The sequence below is a fragment of the Vulpes lagopus genome, chromosome 13, assembly GCF_018345385.1.
Source record: "Vulpes lagopus strain Blue_001 chromosome 13, ASM1834538v1, whole genome shotgun sequence".
Taxonomy (NCBI): domain Eukaryota; kingdom Metazoa; phylum Chordata; class Mammalia; order Carnivora; family Canidae; genus Vulpes; species Vulpes lagopus.
Window position 1 is genome coordinate 47,299,412 of NC_054836.1, and position 27,569 is coordinate 47,326,980.

Genomic DNA, 27,569 nt, shown 5'->3' on the forward strand with positions numbered 1-27,569 from the left:
AGTTATTGAACAATCAATAACTTGAACAATAAGGTTATTCTTATGAGTAAGGAGGAAATTTAAGTGAGTCAAGCTGCTACCTCAAGAAGGACACTAAATATCAGAGTAAAATTTGAAATCAAAGAGATTGCTATTTAATAAAGGAGCTTTTAACCAGGGAATTTTGGTAGAAAGTAAATGATAGGGTTGATTTCAGCAGTTAGGGTTGCCAGGCCTCACAGAGAAGAACAAATACATATGAGAGGGAGGTCATCTGTCTCCTTTAGAATATATAGCATTTCATTTTCTATTATGAACTGTTCTCTTTCTCTTCCATTTTTAAGATGTGACTTCAAAAGAGCTAATAATAAATATAATTGTGTATGACAGTGTATATGTAGGGAATGTTTTATAAATATTGTCAGTGCATTCTCTGATTTTATTCTTTTCCTTAATTTTAAATATCCTATGTAGTTTGCCCAATGTTTGACACGGTAATATTCTATAACTTTGTCATGTGTATTTTTAAAATATGCTGTCAGTAATTGCCTGCATAGCTAAAATACTGAACGGTAAACTAGACTTTGAACATTTGGAGGTGCATAGCCTGGCAGCTGGTGAGTGGGACTCACTAGTATAAAAGGATTACAAAGCAAATGGACCATTCCTACAGGAAGATTGAACATAAGAAATCTATAAGAGAGTCATATATATATGAAAATATAAAAATTCTGATGTTATATAATATAAAGCAGATGTGCCATAAAATGAATACCTAGATGTATTAAAGGAATTCATAGTAAGTGGTATATTTCATGGAGTCGGCCAGATAAGAAAGGATTTGTAGAAGTACGTGTTTTAACGTAGATTAGGATAAATATAGTTATTCACTGATGTTTGTGAGATTAGGAGTGGTCCTGTTTAATATTTTTATCAGTGAGTATGATGAAGACCTTGGTTTCAGCTCCTTGAGGTAGATGGTTATGTGATTTTACTTAAGGAAAAATTTAGTTGTTCAGTTTGCTGCAGCGCATTTGTTTTTCTTTCCTAAAGCATGAATGTTCACTTATGCTAGATGGTTTTACTTTGCTTCTTAACTCAGTTTTTCATTTACAATTTTTACATTTAAGTGTGTAAAACATCTTTAAAGAGTATTATAGCTTAAAAATGAAAAGCTTGGGGCGCCTGGCTGGCTCAGTTGGTTGGCCTCAGGTCATGATCTCTACCAAGCCCCATGTTGGGCCTCTGCTTAGTGGGGCACCTGCTTCTCCCTCCCCCTCTATAGGCCCTCCCCCCTCAGATAAATAAGTAAAATCTTAAAAAAAAAAAAAAAAGAAAAAAAAGGTTAAGAATATTTTATTACTTTTCCTTGTGAGTTTGGAGTAGAAGTAAGGAAGATATATTTTTAATCTAGCTCATATCTTTAAAGGCACTTAGTAGATATTTAATAAATACTTACAGGAAGGAAATAGCAACACCAGTATTGTAGACATTTATACATTCCAAGTAATTGAAATCTTGCAGATTAATGTTAGGAATATTGGTTACTTCTATGAAAGACCCAAGTTCAAAGAAGTGTCATTTTGTTCATTAAAAGAACTGGCTGTTGGAGACAAACCAAGGAAGACAATGGAAAGGAAGAAAACTTGATATATAGCATTTTAAAGGTGTGGTGATGGACAGTGCAGAAATCAAATAGAGAAAGAAAACAAAGAATAGAAGAGAGGGCTCTAATATCAGCGGGGAGAAATGGAAAAGATGAATAATTTCCTGAGACTGGAGAAAACTCTACCGCTAATTATTGATTTTAAGAGTGGAGGACTGAATTGAATCTTAAAAAAAAAAAAAGTGAATATGTTTAAATAATTGGAAATAGAGACTTTTATATCCTGGGGTGGGGGAAATCAGAAGTAGGTAATTGTAAAGGTTATTTTAGTGAAAGGGAAACTTATTCCTTGTCAAAAATGTTAGATGGCATTAACAAAAATTGCTTAAACAATGAGAAAGTCTGTCTTATTTTTTATTTCATGCATCTTGTATTTCAACTATTAAGTACTATACCTCAGGTCCTGTAGTGATTTTTCAGCAGTTCAGTGATGAAATAATCTATATGTAAAATTATAAAACATTTTATATTGGCACAGTTATTTCTTTTTATTCTGTACTTAGAGAAACTGGTAATCTGGCAACAGTAATTTATTCCAGAAAATCAAGTGTATACCTTATCTCAGCTTTAATACTTCTGATTTTTTTTAAAGGGGCCTATTATGTGCTATCTGTATCAAGAATACAAGAAGTGATGGCAAAAATGTTTCTTATAAAGGAGAGCTTATAGTAAAATTGAAGAGGTTGTATGTTACCCATAGTATAACACATACTGATACTGATAAATGAATGACAACCCAGGAGAAAATTGTCATGGGATAGGGTGACTTGATTTCAAGGCTGGAAAGAAAGCTTTCAAAACAGACTCTTAAGTTTGAAGAGTCAGTGACAAATTAGCATGAGCTATTCGATCTTAACCAGGGGATATGCTAGGAGTAAGGACCTGCCTGACTTGACTGAAGTAGAAAGTAGTGGTTATGAAGAGGATTGGTTCATCAAGGATGACTGTAAAGGAACATGAGACTTGTAGAAAACCCAGATTTAGAAGTACTCCTTAGGATGAGTAAACAGACTGTCAGAGAACTATATAGAAATGTCGTTAGTAGGAGATAAATCCGAGTAATTGAAAATCACAGTCTGTTCACAAAGGGAAAGTAATAGTAAACATTTTCTGGATATCAGGAAGAGTAAAAACACAAAACACCTTGGGTTGCTTGGGTGGGTCCGTTAAGTGTCCAGCTCGATCTCAGGTCAGGTCTTGACCTCAGGGTTGTGAGTTCAAGCTCTGAGTTGGGCTCCACACTGAGCATAAAGCCTACTTAAAAACAAAAAACAGTAGTTTTATGTTTGTTTCCCTGTAAGAGAGGTGGAGGATGGCAGAGGCAGGTATGGATGATATGAGAAAAGGGAGAATCAGATGATATGGAGTACTTCCACACCGGGTGTGTCCTTTCCCGGATTTGGTAAAAGACGTCATAGAACAGCTCATAATGTCTTTTGCTTCTAGAATCATTAAGTAATGATGAAATTGTCTCATGTATTGTATAGTTTATTTCATATATGTATTGACATATATATATATATAAATGCTATGAGCAAAATTCATTTAACCAAAAATACCACATTCACTGAACAGTTTGATAAAACAGAGATCGGCTCTAAATTATTTTCCTGTTTGAATCCAACTTGATATGTGATCTAAAGTATTTGTATGTATTACCTTAGTAAAAACTCAAATACTAATATTACTAAAACAAAACCAGTTTCTTTTAGCTTTTTTTTTTTTTTTAAGATTTTATTTACTTGGGGGAGAGAGAGCATGAGCCTGTTGAAGGGCAAAGGGAGAAGCAGATTCCCCACTGAGTGGGGAGCCCAGTGTGGGGCTCGACCCCACCAGGATCACAGTTGGAACAGAAGGCAGATGATTAACTGAATGAGCTACCCAGGTGCCCCAGGTTTTTTTTTAGCTTTTATGTGTTTCATCAAGAGCTAATCTCCTTTCTGTAGTAAAATAAAATATATGCTAGAGGTAAATATTCTTCTGAGGAAATGTCATCCTTTAGTAACTGCTTTGAGGAAATTTAGAGCTCTTAAACTCTCATTTGGAACCTAAATATCCATTGGTTTCAAGTTTAACATGTTGTATCTTGTTCTGCCTTGAGTGTAAATGAAGACAGAGGAATTCTCTTCCTTAAGAATAGTCTTTGCCTGTTTTAAGTCTAGAAATTTTGTTTTGGTAAAATTTTGAATTTCCATCAAACTTTTCTTCATGGAAACAAACTATTGTTATGTTATTTATTTATGACAGAACACACATGCAGGACTTGAAAGATGTCACTAATAATGTACACTATGAGAACTACCGAAGCAGAAAACTGGCAGCTGTGACTTATAATGGAGTTGATAATAACAAGAACAAAGGGCAGCTTACCAAGTAAGTATACATTGTTTCCTCCAGAAAAGGTATCATTTATGTAGTAAATAATCATATTGTTTCATCTTCATCAAATTCTTCTTGGCTACTCAATAGAAAATTGAGATAATATTCTTTATGTACAATAGCAGAAATTTATTACTGTTAAGCTTTGTTTTGGCAGTTTTATATTTTACTGTTTGTCACAGGAAGTGTTTTATTACCTTGTTCCTTAAGTGAAAGAGCCATGCATTCATTCTCTTCTGGTCATTTGCTGTCATATTTATAGTCCATATACCACACATTTAATAGATCCCCCAGTTAGACATGACTCCTACAAATACATTTTTTAAAAGTTTTATTTTAATTCTAATTAGTTAACATACAGTGTTATATTTATGTCAGGTGTACGATATAGTGGTTCAGCAATAACATACATCACCTGGTGCTTATCATGACAAGTGCGCTCTTTAATCCCCATCACTTATTTCACCCGTCCCCCCACTCACTTCCCCTCTGGTAACCCATCAATTTATTCTCTATAGTTAAGAGTTTCTTAGTTTGTCTCTCTCTCAATCTCTTTCTCTTTTTCCCTTTGCTCATTTGTTTCTTGAATTCCACATATAACTGACATCATATAGTACTTGTTTTTCTCTGACTTATTTCGCTTAGCGTTATACTCTCTAGCTCCATGTGTATTGTTGCAAATGGCAAAATTTCATTCTTTTTATGGGTGAATAGTATTCCATTATACACACACATGCGCGTGCATATCTTGTTTATCCATTCATCTATGGATGGACACTTCGGCTACTTCCATATCTTGGCTATTGTAAATAATTCTGGTATAAACTAATAGGGGTACATGTAACTGCAATTATGTATTTTAAAGAGGTCTTCTCTTTAAAAAACAGTTACTACCAAGATCTCTTAACCCATTTTACTTTTAAGAAAACATCATACAATGTCTTTAAGGAGACTAAATACAAAGCTTCTACCTTTTATTATGTCTGTTTTAAATAAACCATTTTGGTAGCAGAGTTTTCCCTAACATTGTATAAAAACAAGGGACAGGACCAAGCTAAAGGAATATTTAGGGAAATGTAGTCTTGGTTACCTTCTTTTAAAAAATTTTTTTAATTAATTAATTAATTTAGTTACCTTCTTCATTCTTTTTTTTTTTTTTTTTAAATTTTATTTATGATAGTCACACACACACAGAGAGAGAGAGAGGCAGAGACATAGGCAGAGGGAGAAGCAGGCTCCATGCACCGGGAGCCAGACGTGGGATTCGATCCCGGGTCTCCAGGATCGCGCCCTGGGCCAAAGGCAGGCGCTAAACCATTGCGCCACCCAGGGATCCCACCTTCTTCATTCCTATTTTGTATTTCCAGGGAGTAAATTAGATTGAGTTTTGATTTTTTTTCTCTCGGTTTTTTAGAGTAATGTGAATGACAAGTGTGTAGCTTCACACTACTAAGCTACTACGTATCTCAACCTGTGGTTGTTTATGATGGAGTAGGAAGATGTGTGAAGAGGCCGGTTAGTTAGCTGGTATAATTCTTGGTAACAGTTTATGTGCCCCATTTTCCCTTTATTTGGGACTGTTGAAGATCATAAGTATTATGAAAACCATGTTAACAACGTGAGTATATTTGTAGCCAGATGTTATCTACTATTAGAGAATAATCCTGAAAGATCATCTGTACAAATAATGAAAAAGGCAAGTTTGCAAAGTAGCAGTACAGTACTGTATTTTACAGTGGTCAACATTCCTTATAATGGAAGAGTGTTCCTTTTTTCCTTTTTAGTTATGTCTCCACAGTGGCCCTAAATTCCAGAAGAAAGCAAAGAGGATTAACAGTCACTGGCAGTCACAAGCAGTTCTCTCTTAAAACTGATCTTAGGTCTAACTCTGTGTTTATCTTCTATATTTTTCTAATGGTGTTGGGGTCATAGACCCTTTGAATTAGATTTCTTATGTTACTTTGAATTTCTTCTTATGCTACTAATATGCTTATATTTGAGGAACTTTACTGATCAGTTCCTAAGTTTTCTGGTTTCAAGGATCTCGACAGTGATTGTTAAAAAGGTAAATTTCTAGGTTTAATCATTGACAAGATATTCTTACTTAGTTGATGTGGAATATAGACCTCAGAGTTTGTAATTTTTTTTTTCAGAGTTTGTAATTTTAATAAGTGCCCTGTGTGGTTCTGGTACAAGTCATTAGTCAAGTGTATGCTTTGCAAAACCCTGACTTCTAGTAATTGATTACTGCTTTTTAAAAAATTGATTTGGTTAGTACTTAACAATGTTTATATTTAAAATACAAGATTCTATTTGAGGTAAGGTGTAGTGAAGAAAAAGCTTTATTTTTAGCAAAAATTTTTTATCAGAGAACTTTATTTAGCACAAAAACATAAGGATCCATCATAGTAAATACTGTTCATAGTCCTAATCCATTTTAAATACCTTTCACTAGCTTATGGACTTTTTTTAACTGTTTAAAAGAAAAACATGAGTAATTAAAGCCATAATTTTATATGTGAAAAGGAAATGTACTGCCTTACCTATTATTCATTAAATGTATACAGTTAAAGTTTGAATTTTTCCTTCTACACATTTGTTCATGTCCTAGAAATAAAGATTTGTTTCCATATTTCAAATATAAGGCTTTTAAAATAGTGCTATTGCAGTATTTCTGTTGTTGGATTCTGGTAAGGCAATCCAGAGAAAAATAGTAAACCTTACAGTGTTGTTAAAAATTCTTTTGTATAAATAGAATTTTAGTGTGGATTACTTGAGTTGAACTCTAAACCCAGGTAAAAACATAAAAAGTAGAATACTACTGAAAATATGTTTCATAATGAGATGACTCATGTCCAGACTTTTTCTATGAAAATGATAAAAACGTTAGTACTGCTAAAAAGCAAATTGCCCCCCTGGAGGTAGTATATTATTTTATGTTACGAGTAAGTAGAAAAACAGCTTTAAAGATTGAACCAAACGGAGAATGGCATGATTCGAATATTGATAGGATTTATTACATTAGACTTTTACTACTTTATGGAATAATATGCTGAATCAAAAAAGTCACTTGGAAGTTTTATCCATTGGTTGTATCGTATATTATCTTGAAAATGATAGCAATTTCAGAAAGCATTCCAGCAGAATTTTTTGTTGTTTAAATCAGTATCAACAACTTCTGGTATTCTAGCTGATGTTAAAGTGCTATAAGCTAAGGACTCATCCATGAGTAACTGAAAAGAATGGCGATTATGTGATGTAATAAGCAAATGTGAATTTAGGCTTCTTAGTGATATTCTGGTTGTATTGCTTTCAAGGGACCCTCCCTCCATAGCATTTGTATCCTTTGATAATATTGTCAGAGAGAGGTTGAGGCTTTGGAATGGAAGAAGCAAAGTCATTAAACAAAAATTGCCACTTCTCTAGCCACCTCCTTCTACTGTGTATCTGAACTCAGAGCATCCCAGCATGGACCCAAATACTGCAATTCTAACACTGAACATCACAGTTAGTTCTTAATAGAAGCATGTTTTAATACTGGGAGATACAGATACCCTGTGGGATTATGTTATAGCACTTTGATTAATCATTGAAAGAGATTATTCTCTTGTTACCTGCATGTTTCATAGTGTACCTCACATAAGGGCTGGTTAAAAGGGAGTAGGTCTTCTGTATAGTAAGAGATGAGCTATCTGTAACTTGGAAATTTTCAGGCAGATCATTTTAGGCTAGACTTCGTATGGAAGTTGAAGATCTAGGAATTGATTCTCTTAATACTGCACAGGCTCAAGTAACTCTTGGAAGACTTCATATAGAGAGCCCAGTTTGAAGATCATGGAACTGGATAGTCTCTTTGGTTCTTAAGAAAAGTGGTCATTTTATCACTTTATCACTTTGGATTGTCTCTAAATAGCATTTTAGTAGCATCAATAGTAGGCAGTATGAGGAAGAAATAAAATTGATAGTAAGGTCATTTATCTGCTGATTGCTACTGGACCTATGTTTTTTTCATTGCCTTCATACAATATTTATACATATACAAATCTGTTAAAATTTACAGTTATATTAACCTTTATATGGCAGTGTATACTCTACAAAGTGCTAATTACAATTTAGTTTTAGAATATAAGCTATTTCATTAAGCATTAGGTAGTAAAGTGGGTTAATTAATCTTTAATTTTCTGAGGCAGTTTTTTTTTTTTTTTAAGATTTTATTTATTTATTCATGAGAGAAGAGAGAGAGAGGCAGAGACACACAGACAGGGAGAAGCAGATTCCTCGCAGGAAGCCTGATGTGGGATTCGATTCCGGGACCAGCATCACACCCTGAGCCAAAGGCAGATGCTTAACCACTGAGCCACCCAGCCATCCCTCTGAGGCAGTTTTGGATGGACTGTAGAATGTACTGACCAGTGGTTAAAAATATTTGGGTTGTATATCTGAAAACGTGCCTTTCTGTTAGATTAGTCACCCTAGAATGATTATATTTTGGAATGACCTAAAACCAGATTTAGACATCACATTGTACATCTTAAATTTATACAATATTACATGTCAGTTTTATCTCCGTAAAGCTGGGACAAAACCAAGATTTAGATTATGTGGCTAAAATCTGAAAAGTAGCGGAGCTTATCTCATGAAATAGTAATTTGCTTCAAGGCCAAAGTCAGGAAAAATGGGCATTATCCCATTTTGTATATCCCAAAATATCTATACTATTCAGGTATTGCCTGTATCTGCAAAGAAAATATCAAGTCATCTATTTTAAGTACTTTTTAAATCCTCAGGGAGAGTGTATCTTGTTCACCCCTGACTGGAGAGTGGAAGGTTGTAGGCAATTGGAAGTAACAGAAAGGGAGGTCAAGTTCCAGATCAAAGAAAATTCATCAAGGAGTTGTAAAGGAAAAGGAAGAATTAGCCACATCCAGATGGCAGATCTCTTTAAGAAAGGTGATCCCCCAATAAGGGGAAGGTTAACTTCTTTCTTTCTTTTATTATTTTATTATTATTATTTTTGATAAATCTGCTTTTTCAAGTTCCTCCTTCCTTGGTCTTCTTTTGTATGTTTTACTTAAAATAACTGATGACTCTTGATCAGTGACTCTTTTATGAACTGTTGTCTATCATAGGCACCAGTTATGACAGTTGATATCTTGTTCCAAGTTGGGCATACCCTGTTACCCATTTCCCATAGTTATTTTTCTGTTTTCTGTAGCCATCTCCATCTGTAAGCTTGGGAAAACTTTATGGATAACCAAACTCCTAGAAATTATTAAAAATACAAGTTTCCAAAGGCTGAGTCTTAGAACTTTTTTGGTACACGACAGTTTTCATTGGAAGAGAAATAAAGACAATTTTCTGAAGTTTTCCAAAGTTTTTTTTTAAAAAAATTACATTTATTCAAGTTGTATCTTTTACTGTTTATTCAACTGTCCTTTCACTAAAATATAATGATAGTATTGTTTTATGTTTGAGTATAATGCTCCCACTTGGCAAAATGATGTGTTCGTAATTGTTGTTTCCCAAAATTTTTGGAAATTTTTATTGCTCTTTGAAATCAATTTAAATGAAATTCCTTTGAAAATTATAGTATGAAAATTGCTACATGTCTCTGTACATAATGGCCTACTAACCATTGGAACAAAAATATGAATGTATTTATTTAATATATTTTTCAGGAAAGACCACAAATAATATAAATGAAATGTGGTGGTCTTCTGTTATACTCAAAATGTGGGTTGTGTAACACAACCACACTAGACCTTACTAGGTCAGGCTTGTGTGGTCCTTGCTGTGATTTTGCTGTTTGTCACATGAAAGGGTGAATCAACTGGTGACTTTCAGGAGGTATAACCCTTTAAAGAGATCCCTAGAAGGAGTTACATTAAATCTTTGTGTATGTAGCAAGACATGCAGGTTATGTTACACCTTTTTTTTTTTTTTTTCTTTTTAATCTTTTACCAGGCCTTTTCATTTCTTTGGCCAAGTTACTTTAAATTTCTCTGACAAGTTTAAGGGTATAAGCTTTAGCATATCTATGTATGTAAAGAAGAGTTTCCATTAAAAAGCAGCTAGGCTATAATATAATTTAAATCGCTTTTCCAGCCATCTAAAAAAGGTTTTATTTGGAAAAAAAATACTTAATGTGATGAAAAAGTGATACTCCTTCTTGTGTTTTCTACATTGTAAGCACAATTTTGTATTACAGTTTTCTAACTATCACGTTAATAAAGATGACTAGAAATGAGGTGTTAATTTAAAAATTAAAGAGATTTGAAAGATCATTTATACTGATGAGGTGCTTCAAAAATCCATGTTAGATATATATACAAACTTTTTTAATAACACTAAATATCATTTCATTTGGTCAGAAGTCAAGTATTTTTACAAGGCTGGAAAACTTAAAGTATCTCAATAGGAAGTATTGCAAAAAAATTTTTGAAAGTACATGTATTTAAATAGGTCTAGAAATTCAAGCAGACTGTCAGAACATAATTGCACAGCATGTTTATTTTCATAATGATTTGGTATAGTAATTACTAACAGAATTTTGGGAAAGAAATTAGCTCTAACAGATTTTGTCATGAGCTTATGTTTCAGGGTACTTACTTATGGTGAAACCTCTGAATTTGCCTTTGTTGCTTTTAGTGTGGTTTACTGTAAGTGTTCTAAGTTTCTGTCTTTTGTTCTTTTAGATATTACACAGTTGAAAGCATGTAAGTGGTATTTGTTTTTCCAAAGACATAAGCAGCTTTAGGATGTAGAGATTTTTAATATTTAAAATTTGAATTTAAAAGCAAATTTCAAAGCATGGCATGTTTGTCTGGAATCTTCTATTTTCCTCTTCGAGTTATTTAAATAAAGTCAGATATGACGGGCAGCCCGGGTGGCTCAGTGGTTTAGTGCCACCTTCGACCCAGGGTGTGATCCTGGGGACCTGGGATCCTGCGTTGGGCTCCCTGCATGGATCCTGCTTCTCCCTCTGCCTGTCTCTCTCTCTCTCTCTCTCTCTCTGTCTCTCATGAATAAATAAATAAAATCTTTAAAAAAAAATCAGAGATGACGCTGTTTGCTTTTGGTTAGTTGGTAGCCTTTTCATGTACAGATTATATGATAAATTCTTTAAATTTACGTGAATTGCCCTCTTCTTCTAAGGATAAAATTAATTGGAAAAAAAATTAATTGAGCATTTTATAGTTGGGTTATTATAAGTAAGAATATATATGTCACTTTAAAATCACTCAGTTTCTAATTTATTTAATATATTTATAGTTTCAAGGTGTTTTCAAATTGCAGCAATACTGTAGGCTAATCTCTCTTGCTTAAACATACATATTCAGTTAAGACTGTCAACTAAAAAATATTGTTTCTTTTCTAGAATCTAAAATGTTTTGGGTGGGAGAAGTGAGGTTTACAGACTCTGAAAATCTAACAAAAGCTTTGGACCCTCTCACCAGAAATGTTTGCATGGACACACGCATTTGGTTTGCCATTTCACTGGATTCATTGGCACCCTGCCCAAAGAGATCAGAAGCCCCTATGTTAAAAACACCTGCCATAGAGATGAGAACTATATTATCAGGAAGGGCCCTAACTTTTAATGAAATAATGATATTTACACTTAAAAATTTATTTCAATTGACTTCACTTTTTGAATGCAGGTTTTTGTTCTAAGTGAATATTTGGTTTAGTGTCAGAACTTCTGATGGTTAAAATATACTGCAGGTTTGTAAGTTTACTTTTGGTGAAGAAATATCCTTTAGTTAACATTTTATTTGAATTTATACTTATTGCAAAAACATCTTGATCACAGCAGTACTTTATGTCTTCCTCCTCCCTTTTTGCTAAGAAAAATCAGTAGTCAATGTTCTATCCTATTGCTCTTTTTACTATATTCCATCTGACTCTTTTGTCCTCCTTGAGAGGGAAGAAGATTGCTGTAAAAGTACTCAGCCTCCTTCAGAAAGAAGACGACTGCTATAGTCGAAGTGTGTCATATCATGATTAAACTGACTAACCCTAACGTTATAGGTGAAATCCAAGGCCTGATTTTGAACTTGTTTGTAAGCCATGATTTAATTTCTTGAAGTGCTTTACTGAGATAAAATTCACCAATTTAAAAAGTGAAACTCAGTGGTTAAAAGCCTGGTTATGTGGAGGCAAGTAAACATGTTTTATCAAGTAAGAAGAGAGCCTGTCTCTCTTAAGTTGTCCTGTGTGTTGAATAGTTTTCAGAGTCTCAAAGTCACACAGTACACGTTTCTTTCCTCTCTGGGACTATAGTGAGTTATTGATATTTTGACATTCACTTGTATCTATAAAAATACTAGCCTTAAGATAAAACTCATTTACAATATTTTTCAACATGAAAATTTTCATCAAAATTGTGCAGAGATTTGAGCCTGTGGGCTTTAATGTCAGTAGAGTGAAATACTTCCATTTAACTATAGTTGTATCTGTTTCCTGGCATTTCAAAAATAATTACCAAGGTATTTTGCTTCTAATTCTCTCTCATGTGTATCATCTTTGTATATGTTTTATCACCAAACATCTTTTTAAAATAAGACAAAAAATTAAGACAATGAAATATTTTAATTAAATGGAATGAATTTTCATGATCAGTGAATTTACCATAAGTGCCCTAGAAATACTCTACATACCTAAGTGAAAAATGTTCTAGAAATTGACTGGCAGTCATTTCCAATATGGTAATTCAGTTACTAAAATAAGTTTGAATTAGTGTTAATAAACTTATAATTGTGATGTCAGTAGTTGTCATAGAAGAGATTATAACACTTAGAAATTTATAGAACTGAAAATATTCTACATATATTAACATCATTAGCTCAGTTCCTTTTTTGACATTAAAATTTTAAATTATAAAATTAAATAATTTTCTTCTCATTTTCCATTTTGTGACTATAATTTGGGGGTGTTTCCTTTTTCATTTTCCTTCTAGTTTATGTGTCATCTTTAGATTTGATAGGCACGGGATCCCTGGGTGGCGCAGCAGTTTAGCGCCTGCCTTTGGCCCAGGGCACGATCCTGGAGACCTGGGATCGAGTCCCACGTCGGGCTCCTGGTGCATGGAGCCTGCTTCTCCCTCTGTCTGTGTCTCTGCCTCTCTCTCTCTGTGTGTGACTATCATAAATAAATTAAAATTAAAAAAAAAAAAGATTTGATAGGCACTAGGATAAGAGAAACATCCTGCTGTTTTTTATCTAGTTTCATAATAATTATTCATTAGAGATTCAAATTTAAATACAAGACTTCATGGAAGGAAATTCTAGATTATAAATATTTTATAAATGTGAAGCTTCTAAAGAATTTTTAATGCATTACATAAAACTTCAACTCTGTGCTCTGTCATTTAAGATGGTGTCAGAATTTAGTAATGACATAGATATTTGTTTTTATAACTTTTTCAGAGTTTTGTAGTATATGTTCATTTTTAGATTGATGATTATTTATTAATGTTCACAACAGGAGTCCTCTTGCACAAATGGAAGAAGAAAGAAGGGAGCATGTAGCTAAGATGAAGAAGATGGAGATGGAGATGGAACAGGTGTTTGAGATGAAGGTCAAAGAAAAAGTTCAGAAACTGAAGGATTCAGAAGCTGAGGTAATCAGCCTACCATTTTCACATCTTATAGACACGTTATTTCATTTTAAAATAATATCTTTAATAGTATAGATAAAAAACCTTTTTACACATATTTTTTTCAAGTTTAATATAATACCCTAATGTAGTAAAATGGAGAAATAAAAGGAAGTGCTTTGTTTTATAATCATATATACTTCAATATGTAAATGTTTAGACATATATCTACTTGGAAGGAAGACCAAATACTTATAATGAATTATCAGTTTTAATGAGCAAACTGTGAGAAATGGAATTCTAAGCTATTCCATATATTCAATGTGAGAAAAGTAAAGATCGGAGTTTTGAGTGAATAGAAGAATAACAACTAGTACTAGAATAATAATAATAACCCAGAGTTACTTGCGTATGAATGAGAGAATGAAAGAAAGAACTTTAACTGAACTAAGGGCTTGTCAGGATAATTATACACAGCCAAAGGGGAGAAAATGAAGAAATGTGATATTCTTCTAAATGATTTGGGCTTATTTGTAATAAAGTGTCAGAGTAATTGCCATTGTTAGAAAACGGGTAGAATAGTGACAAAACATCCCAGCAAGCTTATCTACTACCTTGGAATCCCTGTAGATGTTGAGGTATATATTTAGTTTCTATTAATCAAAAAGACCTTGAAGGGGATCCCTGGGTGGCTTAGCAGTTTGGTACCTGCCTTTGGCCCAGGGCGTGATCCTGGAGTCCCAGGATCGAGTCCCGCGTTGGGCTCCCAGCGTGGAGCCTGCTTCTCCCTCCTCCTGTGTCTCTGCCTCTCTCTCTCTCTGTCTATAATGAATAAATAAATAAAAAAAAAAAAAAAAAAGGAAAAAAAAAAAGACCTTGAAGACATTTCCTTACACTTCCTTCCAGAAGTGAAAGGTGGGGGAAAACCCTAACATGAGAATCTATCAAGTAATAGTTGGTTTGATACTAGTGTGAAATATTTTTAAAATGACAACCTTAAAATTCAGTGAGACCCTTCTGTATATGAGGCTTCACTAATATGTGTATCTAAATATATTAAAAAGGGATTCAGATTTATTTTCTTTACACCCTATGGTTAATCTCATTGCTTTTATAATTACTGCATAAAAGACTGAAACCCTCTTTGACTAAATCCGCTAAATGCATGCATGAAGAGAGTAAAATATTGAGTAATTTTGAAGAAATGTTTATATTCCACATTAGATTACTCTTAAATTACTAGACATTACATGTGATCTCTTACTAAAAAAGAAATAAAACAACCACTTTGTTATTACATTTATCATAAGCTTAATTCAGCAGAGATATGGAATAGTTCCTTCTAGTTTGAGACTGCAAAGCACTGCCAGGAATAGCATCTTTAGCATCTGTTATAAGATGACATTTTGGAGATTAAGTTTAGTCTTTTTATTTATCAACCTTTTATTATTAACTGTATTTGAGTTTCTGCTCTTTCAAGAACTAGCAAATAATCTGAAAAATCCGTAACAGAAGGGGAATAAAAAACAGAAACGAGCCCGTGTTACCTCCACACTTAGATTTTGTTGAAAATCTAAAAGTAGTTGAATTTGCATTTGCTTTAGACGTATTTTAGAACCTGCTCTTAAGAGTAAATATTATAAACAAATAATTATGAAACTGTAGCTGAAAAACCTTTCGAGGGTTTTTATGATTTCTCTGAATGTGGTGAAAACAGAGTTTTGAGGAAGTTTATTCTTTGAAGGATGAAATCTTAGCATTGAAAGAACCTTTAAAGAGATCTGGCAAAGTTTCTCCTAATACTGTCGCCATATAAGTATATAAATATATAGGGGAAGAAACCTATTTAACCTTGCTTAATACAGTTTTTTCTCAAGTTCATTAGTTCTAGAAATGGTTGTTTAGGTAGGGCACAGCTGCTAAATAACCAGCAGCACAGTACTGTACTAATAAGCATCTTTAATGTATTGTGTCATTAAATCTACACTATAACCTCATGAGGTAGATATTACTGTCCATCTCCCTTTTTTTTACATGGGAGGAAGGATAAATTAATTTGGTCAGTGCTGCATATAGTTGTAAGTTGCATCCACTTAACTCTTTTAAAGTTCACTGTTAATCACTGGACAAGTGCAAAATCATGTATCCACAGTTTCAAATCCTAAATCCTAACAAGCTCGAAAACAGCAAAACCGGACATTGAGCTAATAGTTTTATTCCACTTAATATGACTATTTATAAAATTTGCCGTAAAAAGTAGTGATGTGTTTGATGCTAAGGTCAATGCTACCCTAGACAGCCCAGGAGGTGTTTTGTAAATGTAGTATATACACCTTTCTAAGTAATGCTGCCTTTCTAAAATCTGAAAAAGTCCGAATTTTGGGAGACATCTAACCCCAAGGGTTCCTTGAGAAAGCTTGTGACTTGTACCTACCTACATGCAGTTAGCACAAAAGATACTTATAAATATACAGATGAAGAATGATGAACACCTGTGAACTTACTCAGCTTAAAAAATAAGACCTCATTAGTTTATGTAAGCCCCTGTGTGCCTCTTCCCTATGGTAGTTCTCTTTTTCTTTCTCCGAGGTAGCTATTGTGAATTGTATGTTTATGATTCCCTTGCATTTTTTTAAATAACGAGGCACATTTTTCTGTGTTCCTATTTTCTGATTTTTTTTGTAACTTAATTGCTATAGTCAGGAAGATGATATCTCAGATTTGACTCATATTTGCTTAAATTTATCTTAGATGGTTTAGTTTTGTAGGAATTGCATGTAATATTTGCAGTAGGAATAAATATGAAGTCACTCTTTGGTTTACAAAATAATTGAGAAAACAAATTATGTGCAAAGTTTTATTATAATCCAAATTCAAGATGTTAACTCACTGAATCAGTATTATGATCATTACACTGTTCCTGGGAATCTGAAGGTTTTGAATAGTTTTTAGATATTAAGTGTATTTAGATTCAATCTGATTTTTTTTTACTCGTGTGACTATTTTCTTCAGAAACAGATTGACTAGTGCCTAAATGAAACTATTTAATGAACCATTAGATAAGCTCTTTGTTTCTGCAGTTACTTTGCATGAGTGTTTCTACTTCTCAACCAGCATTCTTTACAGCATTAATTCTCAATGTAGGAAAAACACCTGCAGTGGAATCACTGGGGCTTGTTGAAAATGCAGATTTCTAGTCTTAACAGTCAAAGGTTCTAATTCAGTATGTCTGGATGAGATCCAGGGTTCTGTATATTTTGAACAAACACTCCTGGTGATTTATATGAAGACTTAGCATTTGAGAAACCACTGCTTCATACAAATCAGGGAAGCTTACTGTGGTCTTGGAGCTCTTTAAGTCTTTATCTATCTACCTGCTTTCTTTTCTACTTGTCTTAGCTTTCTAAACTTGGAATTAGGAGACTGGTTCAAATCCTGGTTCTTCAATTTTCTGGCTGATGATCTTGAGCAAGTGATGTAATAAACTCTGTGCATCTATACAGTGAGGACAGTGATGCCTTCCTTGCCTTGTTTCTGCATGCTTATGAGTAATGAAAAATGAAATGATAAATAAGATAGGATATGTCCATTGTAAAGTGCAATACAACTATAAACTTATTGCATGTTTTCCTCCCATTTCCCAAGATTATTCTCTTGGTCACTGGCCTTTTGGGTGGCAAGTCCTAGAGGAGGAGAAATCCTAGACAGTGCATTCTAGGTGGTACAAGAACTCAGTGCTTACACTTTTAACATTAGGATGTGTGGGTGAAACAAACTTCTGCTCCTGGTTTCTCAAACGGTTTTATTTTATATATTGTGCTGTGATTTAGCTCCAAAGGCGCCATGAGCAAATGAAAAAGAATTTGGAAGCACAGCACAAAGAATTAGAGGAAAAACGTCGTCAGTTTGAAGATGAGAAAGCAAACTGGGAAGCCCAACAACGTATTTTAGAACAACAGAACTCTTCCAGGTAATTAATATCAGATTCCTATGAAATGTATGTATTAATGTTTTAAGGAATTATTGTCTTATTTATTTTAAAAACATTAACATTTTAGAAAACTTTACTCATTATCACACAAGCACATGGATGAATATTTTTATATAGATGGATGCAGTCTATCTACTTTAACAGTATTTCTTTTCATTACTAACATTTTCCATGAGTTAACAGTCTTCACAGTTATAATTTCATAGCTTCATGGCATTCTCCCCAGTTGAGTCACTATAATCAATTGCTTATCTCCTTCCCTCAATTGTTGGACTTAACAATTGTGTTTGATCATTGGCAAGCATAGAAAACACTGCTACAAAGATCTTTTATACATTTTAGGAGTATTATTAGATGTTGAATTCATTCTTTAGGATAAAACCCTTAAGATAAAATTTTGGATATCTAATTCTAAATACAACTGATCAGTTACTTGTTAATTTACACAAAGTCAGTAATATTTGTACCTTGCCTTTGTTCTTTTCCTTGTTCGTCCCATCGAAAACCGAAAAGTTGTATCTTTGTAAGAATGCTACAGTTTACCCTCCCTGTTAAATATTTCCAGGGTTAGATATTTGTTTGTTTGTTTTTAAATATATTTTTAAAAGATTTTATCTATGTATTTATGACAGACACAGAGAGGGGGCACAGACACAGGCAGAGGGAGAAGCAGGCTCTCTGTAGGGAGCCTGACATGGAACTCGATCCTGGATTTCCAGGATCACGCCCTGGGCCGAAGGCGGCGCCAAACCGCTGAGCCACCTGGGGCTGCCCAGATACTTGTTCTGTAAGACTCCTATTAAACTTTTCCCCAGCAAAGAGGAAAATGCATTGATTAAAGCAAACATAATTCAGAATGCAAATGGTAGTAAAAGAAAAAGATACTGATGTCAGTTGACCTTTTTTTAATTTGTACTGTTTCATTTGGGAAGAATTGTTCTCATATGTTAAAAATGGGTTTAAGAGAGTCAGGGTGGAGGGGGAGGGAGGCAGAAGGAGAAAGAGAATCTTAACCATGCTCCACACCCTGCCCGGAGCCAGATGCGGGGGCTTGATCTCAAGACCCTGAGATCATGCATGACCTGAGCCGAAATCAAGAGTCTGACGCTTTAACCAGCTGAGTCACTCAGGTGCCCCTTTTAATATTTTAAATAAAAATAGTAGTGTTTGAAGAGCTAAAATATAGTTGTAGTTGGATTAGCCATTGCTATCATATGTTGTCTGTAATGTTTATATTTATAACATGGCTACTCATTTTGATTATTTTCCTTTAACTATTTAGAACCTTGGAAAAGAACAAGAAGAAAGGGAAGATCTTTTAAATCCTCTATTGACCACCAGTTACGTATTAGTTGCCAATATGCCAGCTTGGACATCAGTGTTTGTTGGATCCGTTTGACCAATTTGCACCAGTTTTATCCTTAATGATGGATTTAACAGCATGACAAAAATTATTATTATTTTTTTGTTCTTGATGGAGATTAAGATGCCTTGAATTGTCTAGGGTGTTGTGTACTTAGAAACTAACAGCTCTAAGTACCTTTCCTACATTTTCTTTCTTTCTTTTTTTTTTTTTTTATTAAACAGATGTCTTCAATTTAATGCAAGAAAACATTTTACTGTTGTACAATCATGTTCTGGTGGTTGGATTGTTTACAGGATATTCCAAAAATAAAAGGACTCTGGAAGGTTTTCATTGAGGATAAATTGCCATAATATGATGCAAACTATGCTTCTCTATGATAATTATAATACAAAGGTTCCATTCAGTGCAGCGTATACAATAATGTAATTTAGTCTAACACAGTTGACCCTATTTTTTGACACTTCCATTGTTTAAAAATACACATGGAAAAAAAATCCTATATGCTTACAATGCACCTAGAGCTTTTTTATAACAACCTTTTTTTGTTTATTTGTTTGTTTTGGATTCTTTAAATATATGTTATTCTCATTTAGTGCCCTCTTTAGCCAGAATCTCATTACTGCTTCATTTTTGTAATAACATTTTATTTAGGTATTTTCCATATATTGGCCCTGCTAAAATAGAATATAGCATCTTTCATATGGTAGGAACCAAAAAGGAAACTTTCCTTTAATTCCCTTTTTACACTTTATGGTAAGTAGCAGGGGGAAAAATGCATTTATAGATCATTTCTAGGCAAAATTGTGAAGCTAACGACCAACCTATTTCTACCTATGTGCCGTCTCTTTATTTTACTAGAAATGGGAATCATGGCCTCTTGAAAAGAAAAAAAAAAGTCACCATTCTGCATTTAGCTGTATTCATATATTGCATTTCTGTATTTTTTTTGTTTGTATTGTAAAAAATTCACATAATAAACAATGTTGTGATGTAATAGAGTGTGGGCTCTTAAATATTCTACGGCTAATATACAAGGCTAGAATATGGGAAGAAACTTTTTATCATGAATTTGCATCCTCCACAATTGTAACTCTTCTTTTGCATGTTTATTTCATTTGAAATGGTTATGTATTGGTTTCTAATTTATGAGATATACAGTATCTCTACGCGTACTATCTCGTTAATTTGTTATTCCTCTGAGAAAAATCCCAACTCATTCATATTAGGTAAACTCTTAAGTCCCTGGAAACTGAATCATCTTACAGAAGTATAATTTCACTAGGTCAAATGATGTACATTTTAACATAATGCTTTATGGCATTTTAAGTGTAATTAATGCAACCCAGTTCATTACCTTAGCTTCACCATGTTTGTTACTTTTTAAAATTAATGATCCCAAGCAGAAGGAAGTAACTGCTAATTCTTATTTTTGTTGGCTTCATAGGCTGAAGGATTTAAATAAGTCCGTATGCTTGAAAGATTTTTATTGCTTTTCAAAGATATACAAATCTAAAATATAAAACCTAGATTTATTCATGTTCCAGTGTCTTGACTTTATATGTAAGTTCACTCCAGGTTGCTATATTTAAAGTAGATCTCATAAGGCATTAAAAACATGATTTGGTAATACCACAGTAAACATTTACTCTTATTTGATGGCCATCACTAAAAATTGTCTTGGAAAAGTTTTGTTAATCCTAAAATGCCTTCTAATAGTATGGAGAACATAACATGATAGGAATGGCTTTTTAAAAATAAATTGCCTGTTAGTCCAAGACTAGAAGCAGGTGTTCCAGAATAACTAGGTAAAATATGCAGGGTGTTTTTGTTGTTGTTGTTGTTGTTTTGCTTTGGTTCTTATGTTAAGAGAGAGATTGGGTTAACACACCTGTAACCAGAAAGTTTTGGTTTTAGGGAGTTGACCAATTGAATTTGGAGAATGCAAAATGGAAAACTTTATAGAGATTACCTAATTAGTGAAGTATTACTCCTAGAAATAGATCCTCATAGTTAACCATTTAAAAATCCTGTATATTGTGGTAAGTTTGTAAATCACCTTTATTCTACTACCCTAATAAAAACTTGCACAAATCCTCATCCATGTCATACCTAAGGTTTTACTTGAATCTGATGGGGACCTATGCAAACTTCCTGGGTCTCATGACTATTGACTCCAGGCTTTTCTCTTCTCTTCTCTTCTCTTCTCTTCTCTTCTCTTCTCTTCTCTTCTCTTCTCTTCTCTTCTCTTCTCTTCTCTTCTCTTTCTTCTCTTCCTTTCCTTTTTCCTTTTTCCTTTTTTTTTCCTTTTTCCTTTTTCCTTTCCTTTCCTTTTTCCTTTCCTTTCCAGGCTTTCCAAGCATATTGAGGGCTACTTTTGCTATATGGCCTATGGATTTCTGAGAACTGCTATATGATCATTCATAATACATGTAACATTCAGGAAAGCATAAGGAAAGGCCAGTTTGTAAATGGCAAAACAAGCAATGCCCAGTCTCCATTGTCCAGAAGCATAAAGTGATTGAAGTAACTTGGTAACCACTATCTAAGTGTGCAGGATTGTCAGGACGAATCCCAGTAACTGGTTTGGGCACCGCAGCAATAGGGCTTTACTGCCACCTAGTGGAATGAGATCTGCTGGTCTCGTTATCAAGTTCACAACTAATCAGGGAAGTTGATAGATGAATTGATGGAACATATGGCTTATTTCTATGTAGCTTAGGTCATACTCTTGAAAGCTGAAGATACATAGAGGTTCCTGCATCTCAGACTCATTAGTTTGCTGTCATGCCACCATCTGCACATTGTGAGCACCACGATCCCTTTTCCCCACCTCTCGTGCCTTTTATCCTCTTGGAGAAGCTGACCTAGGAATGTGGAGGTCAGTGCATAGTAGGTGAGAAAAAAGAAAGAGCAAAGAGTATAAGATGGCTTGATAATGCAGCAAGAGCAGAATGTTGACTTAGCAAGTCATCTAGATCACTATCCAAGCTTTATTCTGTTTCCTTGTTAAATATTTTTCAGCATGTATCCATATTAACAATTGTATAATAAATTGTATGCATGTACTACTACTATGTTACTGTGAATATTATGAAACAATTTTTAAGTGGAAGGAAAAAAATGTAGCACTCTTCTCAAGCCCCAGTGAATTAAATTATCTAGCTCAATCCACTTTGGAAGACATTGATCTAGGTAGTATATATAGATCATTAGTAATTTTTGTTGACTCCCCAAAGATGTCTTAGTGAAGACTGCTGTGGTATCCTATTTGATGCAAAAGGAACAATTATTGTCTACCACTCCAGTAAATTGAAGTCCTTTCTAATAAAAAGCTTGCAAATGTAAAAAAGTCCCTGTGTTTCATTCAGGACATTTTCCCTACTCCTTTATAATAATAATTATCCATGTATTGAACACTTAACTATGTTCCAGATGGTAAGTTAACTAGTTGTGCATTATCTTCATTTAACCCTTAATAGACACCAGTATCATCCTTTTACAGACCTGGAAACGCGTTTGAAGGTGTTCAGTGACTTACCTAGATAACTGGCAGAGCTAGAGTTTGAACCAGTCTTGGTGATGACACCAGGGTTTGTGTGCTTCAGTCTTATGCCATGTGACCACCTGGTGTGTCCTGGAAAACTCTGAACAAGCTAATCCCCTATGTTCAAATCCCATCTCTGTGTGATTTGGGCACATTACTTTTCCTTTCTGAGCATTTGCTTCCTGAGCTATACATTAGGGCCCATGTCTTCCTTGTTGGTTCAGAGTGAAGATTACAGTCTGACTGCACGTGTGAAGGTATCTGGACCTTGAGAGATTATCCTTGGCGCCTGATGGAAGCAGTGATGCTAGGCCCACGACAAAGTATTGGTTTTCCCCAACTTTAAGCGATGGTGCATTTTTAGTAAGTTCGCATGGTGCTTTGGTAAGTCTCTAGAGCTGCTTATTTGTAGACACGGAAAGCTTTTTGAGGTTACAAAGTGAAGTATGTTTTAACAATAGGGCATACCATGGAAATCAATTTTGGTGAAAAGCAGGGTGTTTTGGTTTTTTTTGTTTTTTTTTTTTTTACAGTGCCAGTAATGGGAGTTATAAAATATGTCATTCTTTGCAAGTAATGCTTGCTGAGATGGTTTATCGGAGTATCTCATCTCTGACATGGCTGAAAAAATTGCTTCTTTTCAAGCAAATTGGTTCCCATGATTTGGGATTAATCCATAGAATGTTCAAAGTTTAGTGTCAGCCGTTTTCAACAGAAAATAAGGGTTGACAATTTCCTGTGTTCTTTAGAAGTCTTTCAAAGCTTCACAGGAAGAATGAAGACTATTCTTGGCCTGAACATTTGCCCCATGGGGTGCTGGGCCCAGCCAAACAGCCTTGTGTTAGCAAAGGAGGGTCAAGTGAAAGGGGACCTTGTTCTGTGCCAGGCTCTCAAAGGATAGCCTGAAACCCCCTTGGCCACACAGAACCACTGTATAAGGTGCAGTATTTGCGGACCTGCCTAAGTCTAAAGCCATTTGCGGACTTGCCTAAATCTGAAATCCTTTGGGATGGGGAAAGGCAGTAGTTGACACTTCAGATCTGTGAAGTAGTGGTATAAGATGAGAAATTGATGTGGGGAATAAATAATAAGACTGCCAACAAATGTCTTCTTTTTTTGTTGTTTTGTTCCCGGCCTCTTCAATGTTGGCCCTGCTTATTAGCTTCCTAGCTTTCAGGTGTGTTTCAATGCCAACAGTTCAATCCCGGGGGCGGGGTGGGGGGCAAGGGGCTGGTTCTCACCAGAATGTGGGGTACTGAACTGACTTGGTCTAGCTGGGGCTTACAACTTTTCTTTCCTCATTTAATTCCAGTGTCTTTGAATTTCACTGGTTTCTTTGATATTTAAATATATGCTCCACTAGACTTGCACAGAAAAGTTCCCTGTATTTTGGATAAGCCAGTAATTTAAGCAACTTGGCAAGTGGTGGGTGAAGTGATGGCTGCCCTGGCAGCAGTCCTTGGTGTTAATGTGAACTTTTCCCCCCTGCTTTTCGGAAGTCAAGGAATATATATTTTGTCCGGTAGGAGTGGAGGAGCTGGTCAATTTTATCCCTAGGGATAACGCTCGTGATTTTATAAATCTATGGTTCAGCATGGTCACTTGAAAAAAAAAAAAAGTTCTTTCACCCAGACACCAAAATAAAATCTTGCTGAGACCCTAGGGTTGCTGGGTAGAGGTGCCAGGAACTCTGGTTGGCATTTTCTTTGTAAGTTCTACTTCATTAGTGCCTTGGTAGACCCCATCGCTCCGAGTTGGGTCCTTGGAAGGTGGAGTAGAGGTCACTAAGGCAAGCTCACCTCCTGTGACCCCTGCATGCAGATAGGTTTGGGCCAGTCCTGGAGAGGAGATGGGCTTTTTTCCCCATCTTATACTGTGAGAACAGATGGACTTGTCTTACCAGATGAGAATATTGTGACAATATTCAAACTAGGAAAAATACCTGTTTATCAGATGAGGGAAAACTGACCGGAAATCCAAGGGAAGGAAACGAACCCTAAGACAGCAGTAAGCATATTGAGTGCCCGCTTTGTACCAAATACATAAAGCTCACGTAGATCCTCAAAGCTCAGTAGCATTCTGTGATGTGGCTATTTAACTCCTTTTTGAAGAGAAGCAGACCAGGGGTGCCGGGCTGGCTCAGTCACAACTCAGTGTACAGCTCTGGATCTCAGTGTTGTGCGTTTGAGCTCCAGATCGGGTGTAGAGCTTGCTTATAAAAAATAAAATGTTTAAAGTCAAAAATAGGGGGCATCTGCAGGGCACAGTTAGTTGGGTGTCTGACTCTTGGTTTTGGCTCAGGTCGTGGGATCAAGCCCCACTTCAGGCTCTGTGCTCAGCGGGGAGGCTGCTCGAGATTCTCTCTTCCCTCTGCCCCTCCCCACCATGCTCACTCTTTCTCTCTTTAATAAATAAAAAATAGATTAAAATTTCACTGTATGATTATATAACATCTGTATTCGTTAACAAATGCCCCTCTTCTGGCTGGAGAATAGCATTAAAGATGTTGGCTTGGGGCTGTAGATCTGAGGGCTTGACTGGGGCTGGAGGGCCTGCTTCCAAGATGACTCACTCAAATCACTGGCATGGTGACGTCAGGAGACCTCAGCCCCTTGCCACATGGATGTCTTGGGGGGACTGCTTGAGTGTCCTTGTGACATGGTGGCTGGCTTTCTCTCAGAACAAGTGATTCAAGAGAGAGCAAGGTGCAAGTCACAATGCCTTTTATCACTTAGCTTTGGAAGTCACACGATGTCATTTCCACAATGTATTTTTGCAGCTTAGCCCTGTTCAGTGTGAGAGGCAGCTGTACAAGAGTTAGAGTACGAGGAGGCTGCTACCACATTTTATCCATTTTCTGGTTAACAGACGATTTCTTATTTTTTATTTTTTATTAAAAAAATTTTATTGGAGTTCAATTTGCCAACATATAGCATAACACCAGTGCTCATCCCATCAAGTGTCCCCCTCAGTGCCCGTCACCCAGTCACCCCTACCCCCCGCCCACTCCCTTTCTACCTACGATTTTTTATTTTTACAAATAATGCTGCAGTGAACATTTCCAGATACATCTTCTTGCCTAAATATGCAAGACTCTCTACAGGTTTGTGTATCAACATGAATAAAACCAGCAAATTTGTGGCTTTTAGGTTCCCAACCTCTGTCAAGTTTTCTGGACGGTATCACGTAGAATGGTTTATCCCCTGCCCCCTTCTCATTCAGACCAGGTATCCCCACAAGCCCAACCCACAGCCTTCAGTAAGTCCAGGCTTACATCTTTAGTCTCTTCTTGACCAGAGAGGAGAGCAGGATCTCTCCCCTTGCCTTGGAGTTTGAAAAACGTCAGAAAAGAACTGCAACAGGCCAGTATGGTGACTGGCACAGATGTGGTCATTGAGAGAACCGCTGAGCCAGATGGCACCTCTGCTCTCTCGAAACCTTATCTCCCCCTTGGGATTGTGGGTAAATAAGGTGCCAATTCTGCAGCCAGCCTGAGCCTTTGAGTCTGTTCAATTCACCCCCATCCCACACTCCAGCTCTGGGCCATTTGGGGCTTTGCCCAGCCTACGACCTTCTTTCCCACACGCAGGCAGCCCCTAAGCCTTGGCCCTCATGAGACTGCACCTCTCTCCCATCCCTCTGGCAGCCTGTCCTGGATGTAGGTTTCCACTGGCCTCCAGGGTCATAGATGCACCCAAAGCCCACATCCAGCACCAACCCCATCCCTCCCACCACCAGGACTAGATTCCTACTGGAACCCCCAACAGACTGTCAAATAGTCCTTCCTTCTGTATCATGTACTGATACAGAAAAAAAAAATCTGTGTGCTGATTTTTTTCCATGAGCTTTTTTCTTCTATTATATAATTCTTGCAAAAACTACTTTTTTCTGAACTATTTGAGTCATCTGCAGCTCCATGCTGCTTTTATTAAACACTTAGGTGTGTACTTTCTAGAAACAAGGAAATTCCTTTGTAGTAACAGTATAATAACCAGAATTTGATGAAATTTAATGAGCCTTTAATAAAACTTAAAAGCTATATTCTTTGCTACCTTATCTTCCAATATATCTTTATGTATGTATGTATTCATATTTACATACATCGCATTTTGCATTATGGCCCAAAGCCCCCAATTCTGGCCATTCGTTCTGCTTGCATTTTCCTTAAATTTAAAAGGGACCAACCACTGGAGCGTCCCTGGGCCTGGACCCCTTGGGAATTAATGAAGCCTGTGGGTTGACTGCATGGATCCGTGGCAGTGTTGATAGCAGAGTCTTGGGGCCAGGCTCCCAGTTCATTTCTCTCCACACCATGTGGGAGCAAATGCATTCTTTCCCCTCCCTCCCTCCCTCCCTCCCTCCCTCCCTCCTTCCTTCCTTCCTTCCTTCCTTCCTTCCTTCCTTCCTTCCTTCCTTCCTTCCTTCCTTCCTTCCTTCCTTCCTTCCTTCCATCAACCTTTTCTGAGCACCCAGTCCTCGGTGTGGGGCATCTGGGGGACACGGAGCGTGTGCGCCTCTCTGCGTGGGGCACAGGTGCCTGATGCTCCCGTTCTCCACGAGCCCGTGGCCCTGAGACAAACAGGCACGCAGTTTGAGGAGGGGACACTCCGCGTAGGGCCACCGCGACAACTGGGTGTGGTCCACATTCCAGCCTGCGGGTCGGGGGTGGCCGAGCCCCTCAGGCTCCCTTCCCCACGCCCCAGGTGTCCCCAGCCCCGCGCCGAGACCCCTGCTTGCGGACCCCCTCGGGCGGGCGGGACGGAGCTGGGGGGCGGGGGCGCAGGACCGGGGAGGAGCGGCGGGCGGGTGGCGCGCAGGTGGCTGCGCAGGTGGCGCGCAGGTGGCCGCGCAGGTGGCCGCGCTCCCCTGCGCCCCCTGGCGGCCGTGGGCGCCTGCGCAGGCCCGGGCTCCCCGCGCGCAGCCTCCAGCCTCCAGCCTCCAGCCTGGGCGCGCACCCGCCGCGTCCCGCGGGGCCCCTGTCGCGGGGGGGGGGGCAGGCGGGGCGGGGACCCGTGGGGCAGCCCCTGCTCTCCCCCCGGGGGCGCC

At 36.5% G+C, this 27,569-nt stretch overlaps 1 protein-coding gene across 2 annotated transcripts in view; it reads left to right on the forward strand.

Moving 5' to 3' along the window:
• The window catches only part of SEPTIN7 (septin 7), a 117,029-nt gene extending 97,056 nt beyond the window's left edge, over positions 1-19,973 (forward strand). For both annotated transcript variants that reach the window (XM_041727479.1, XM_041727478.1), the window contains exons 11-14: positions 3,893-4,018; positions 13,511-13,646; positions 17,453-17,592; positions 18,896-19,973. In XM_041727479.1, coding sequence (XP_041583413.1) covers positions 3,893-4,018; positions 13,511-13,646; positions 17,453-17,592; positions 18,896-18,935 — 442 coding nt within the window. In that variant the 3' untranslated portion in view covers positions 18,936-19,973. The remainder of the gene's footprint in view (positions 1-3,892; positions 4,019-13,510; positions 13,647-17,452; positions 17,593-18,895) is intronic.
• Positions 19,974-27,569: the final 7,596 nt, after the last annotated feature.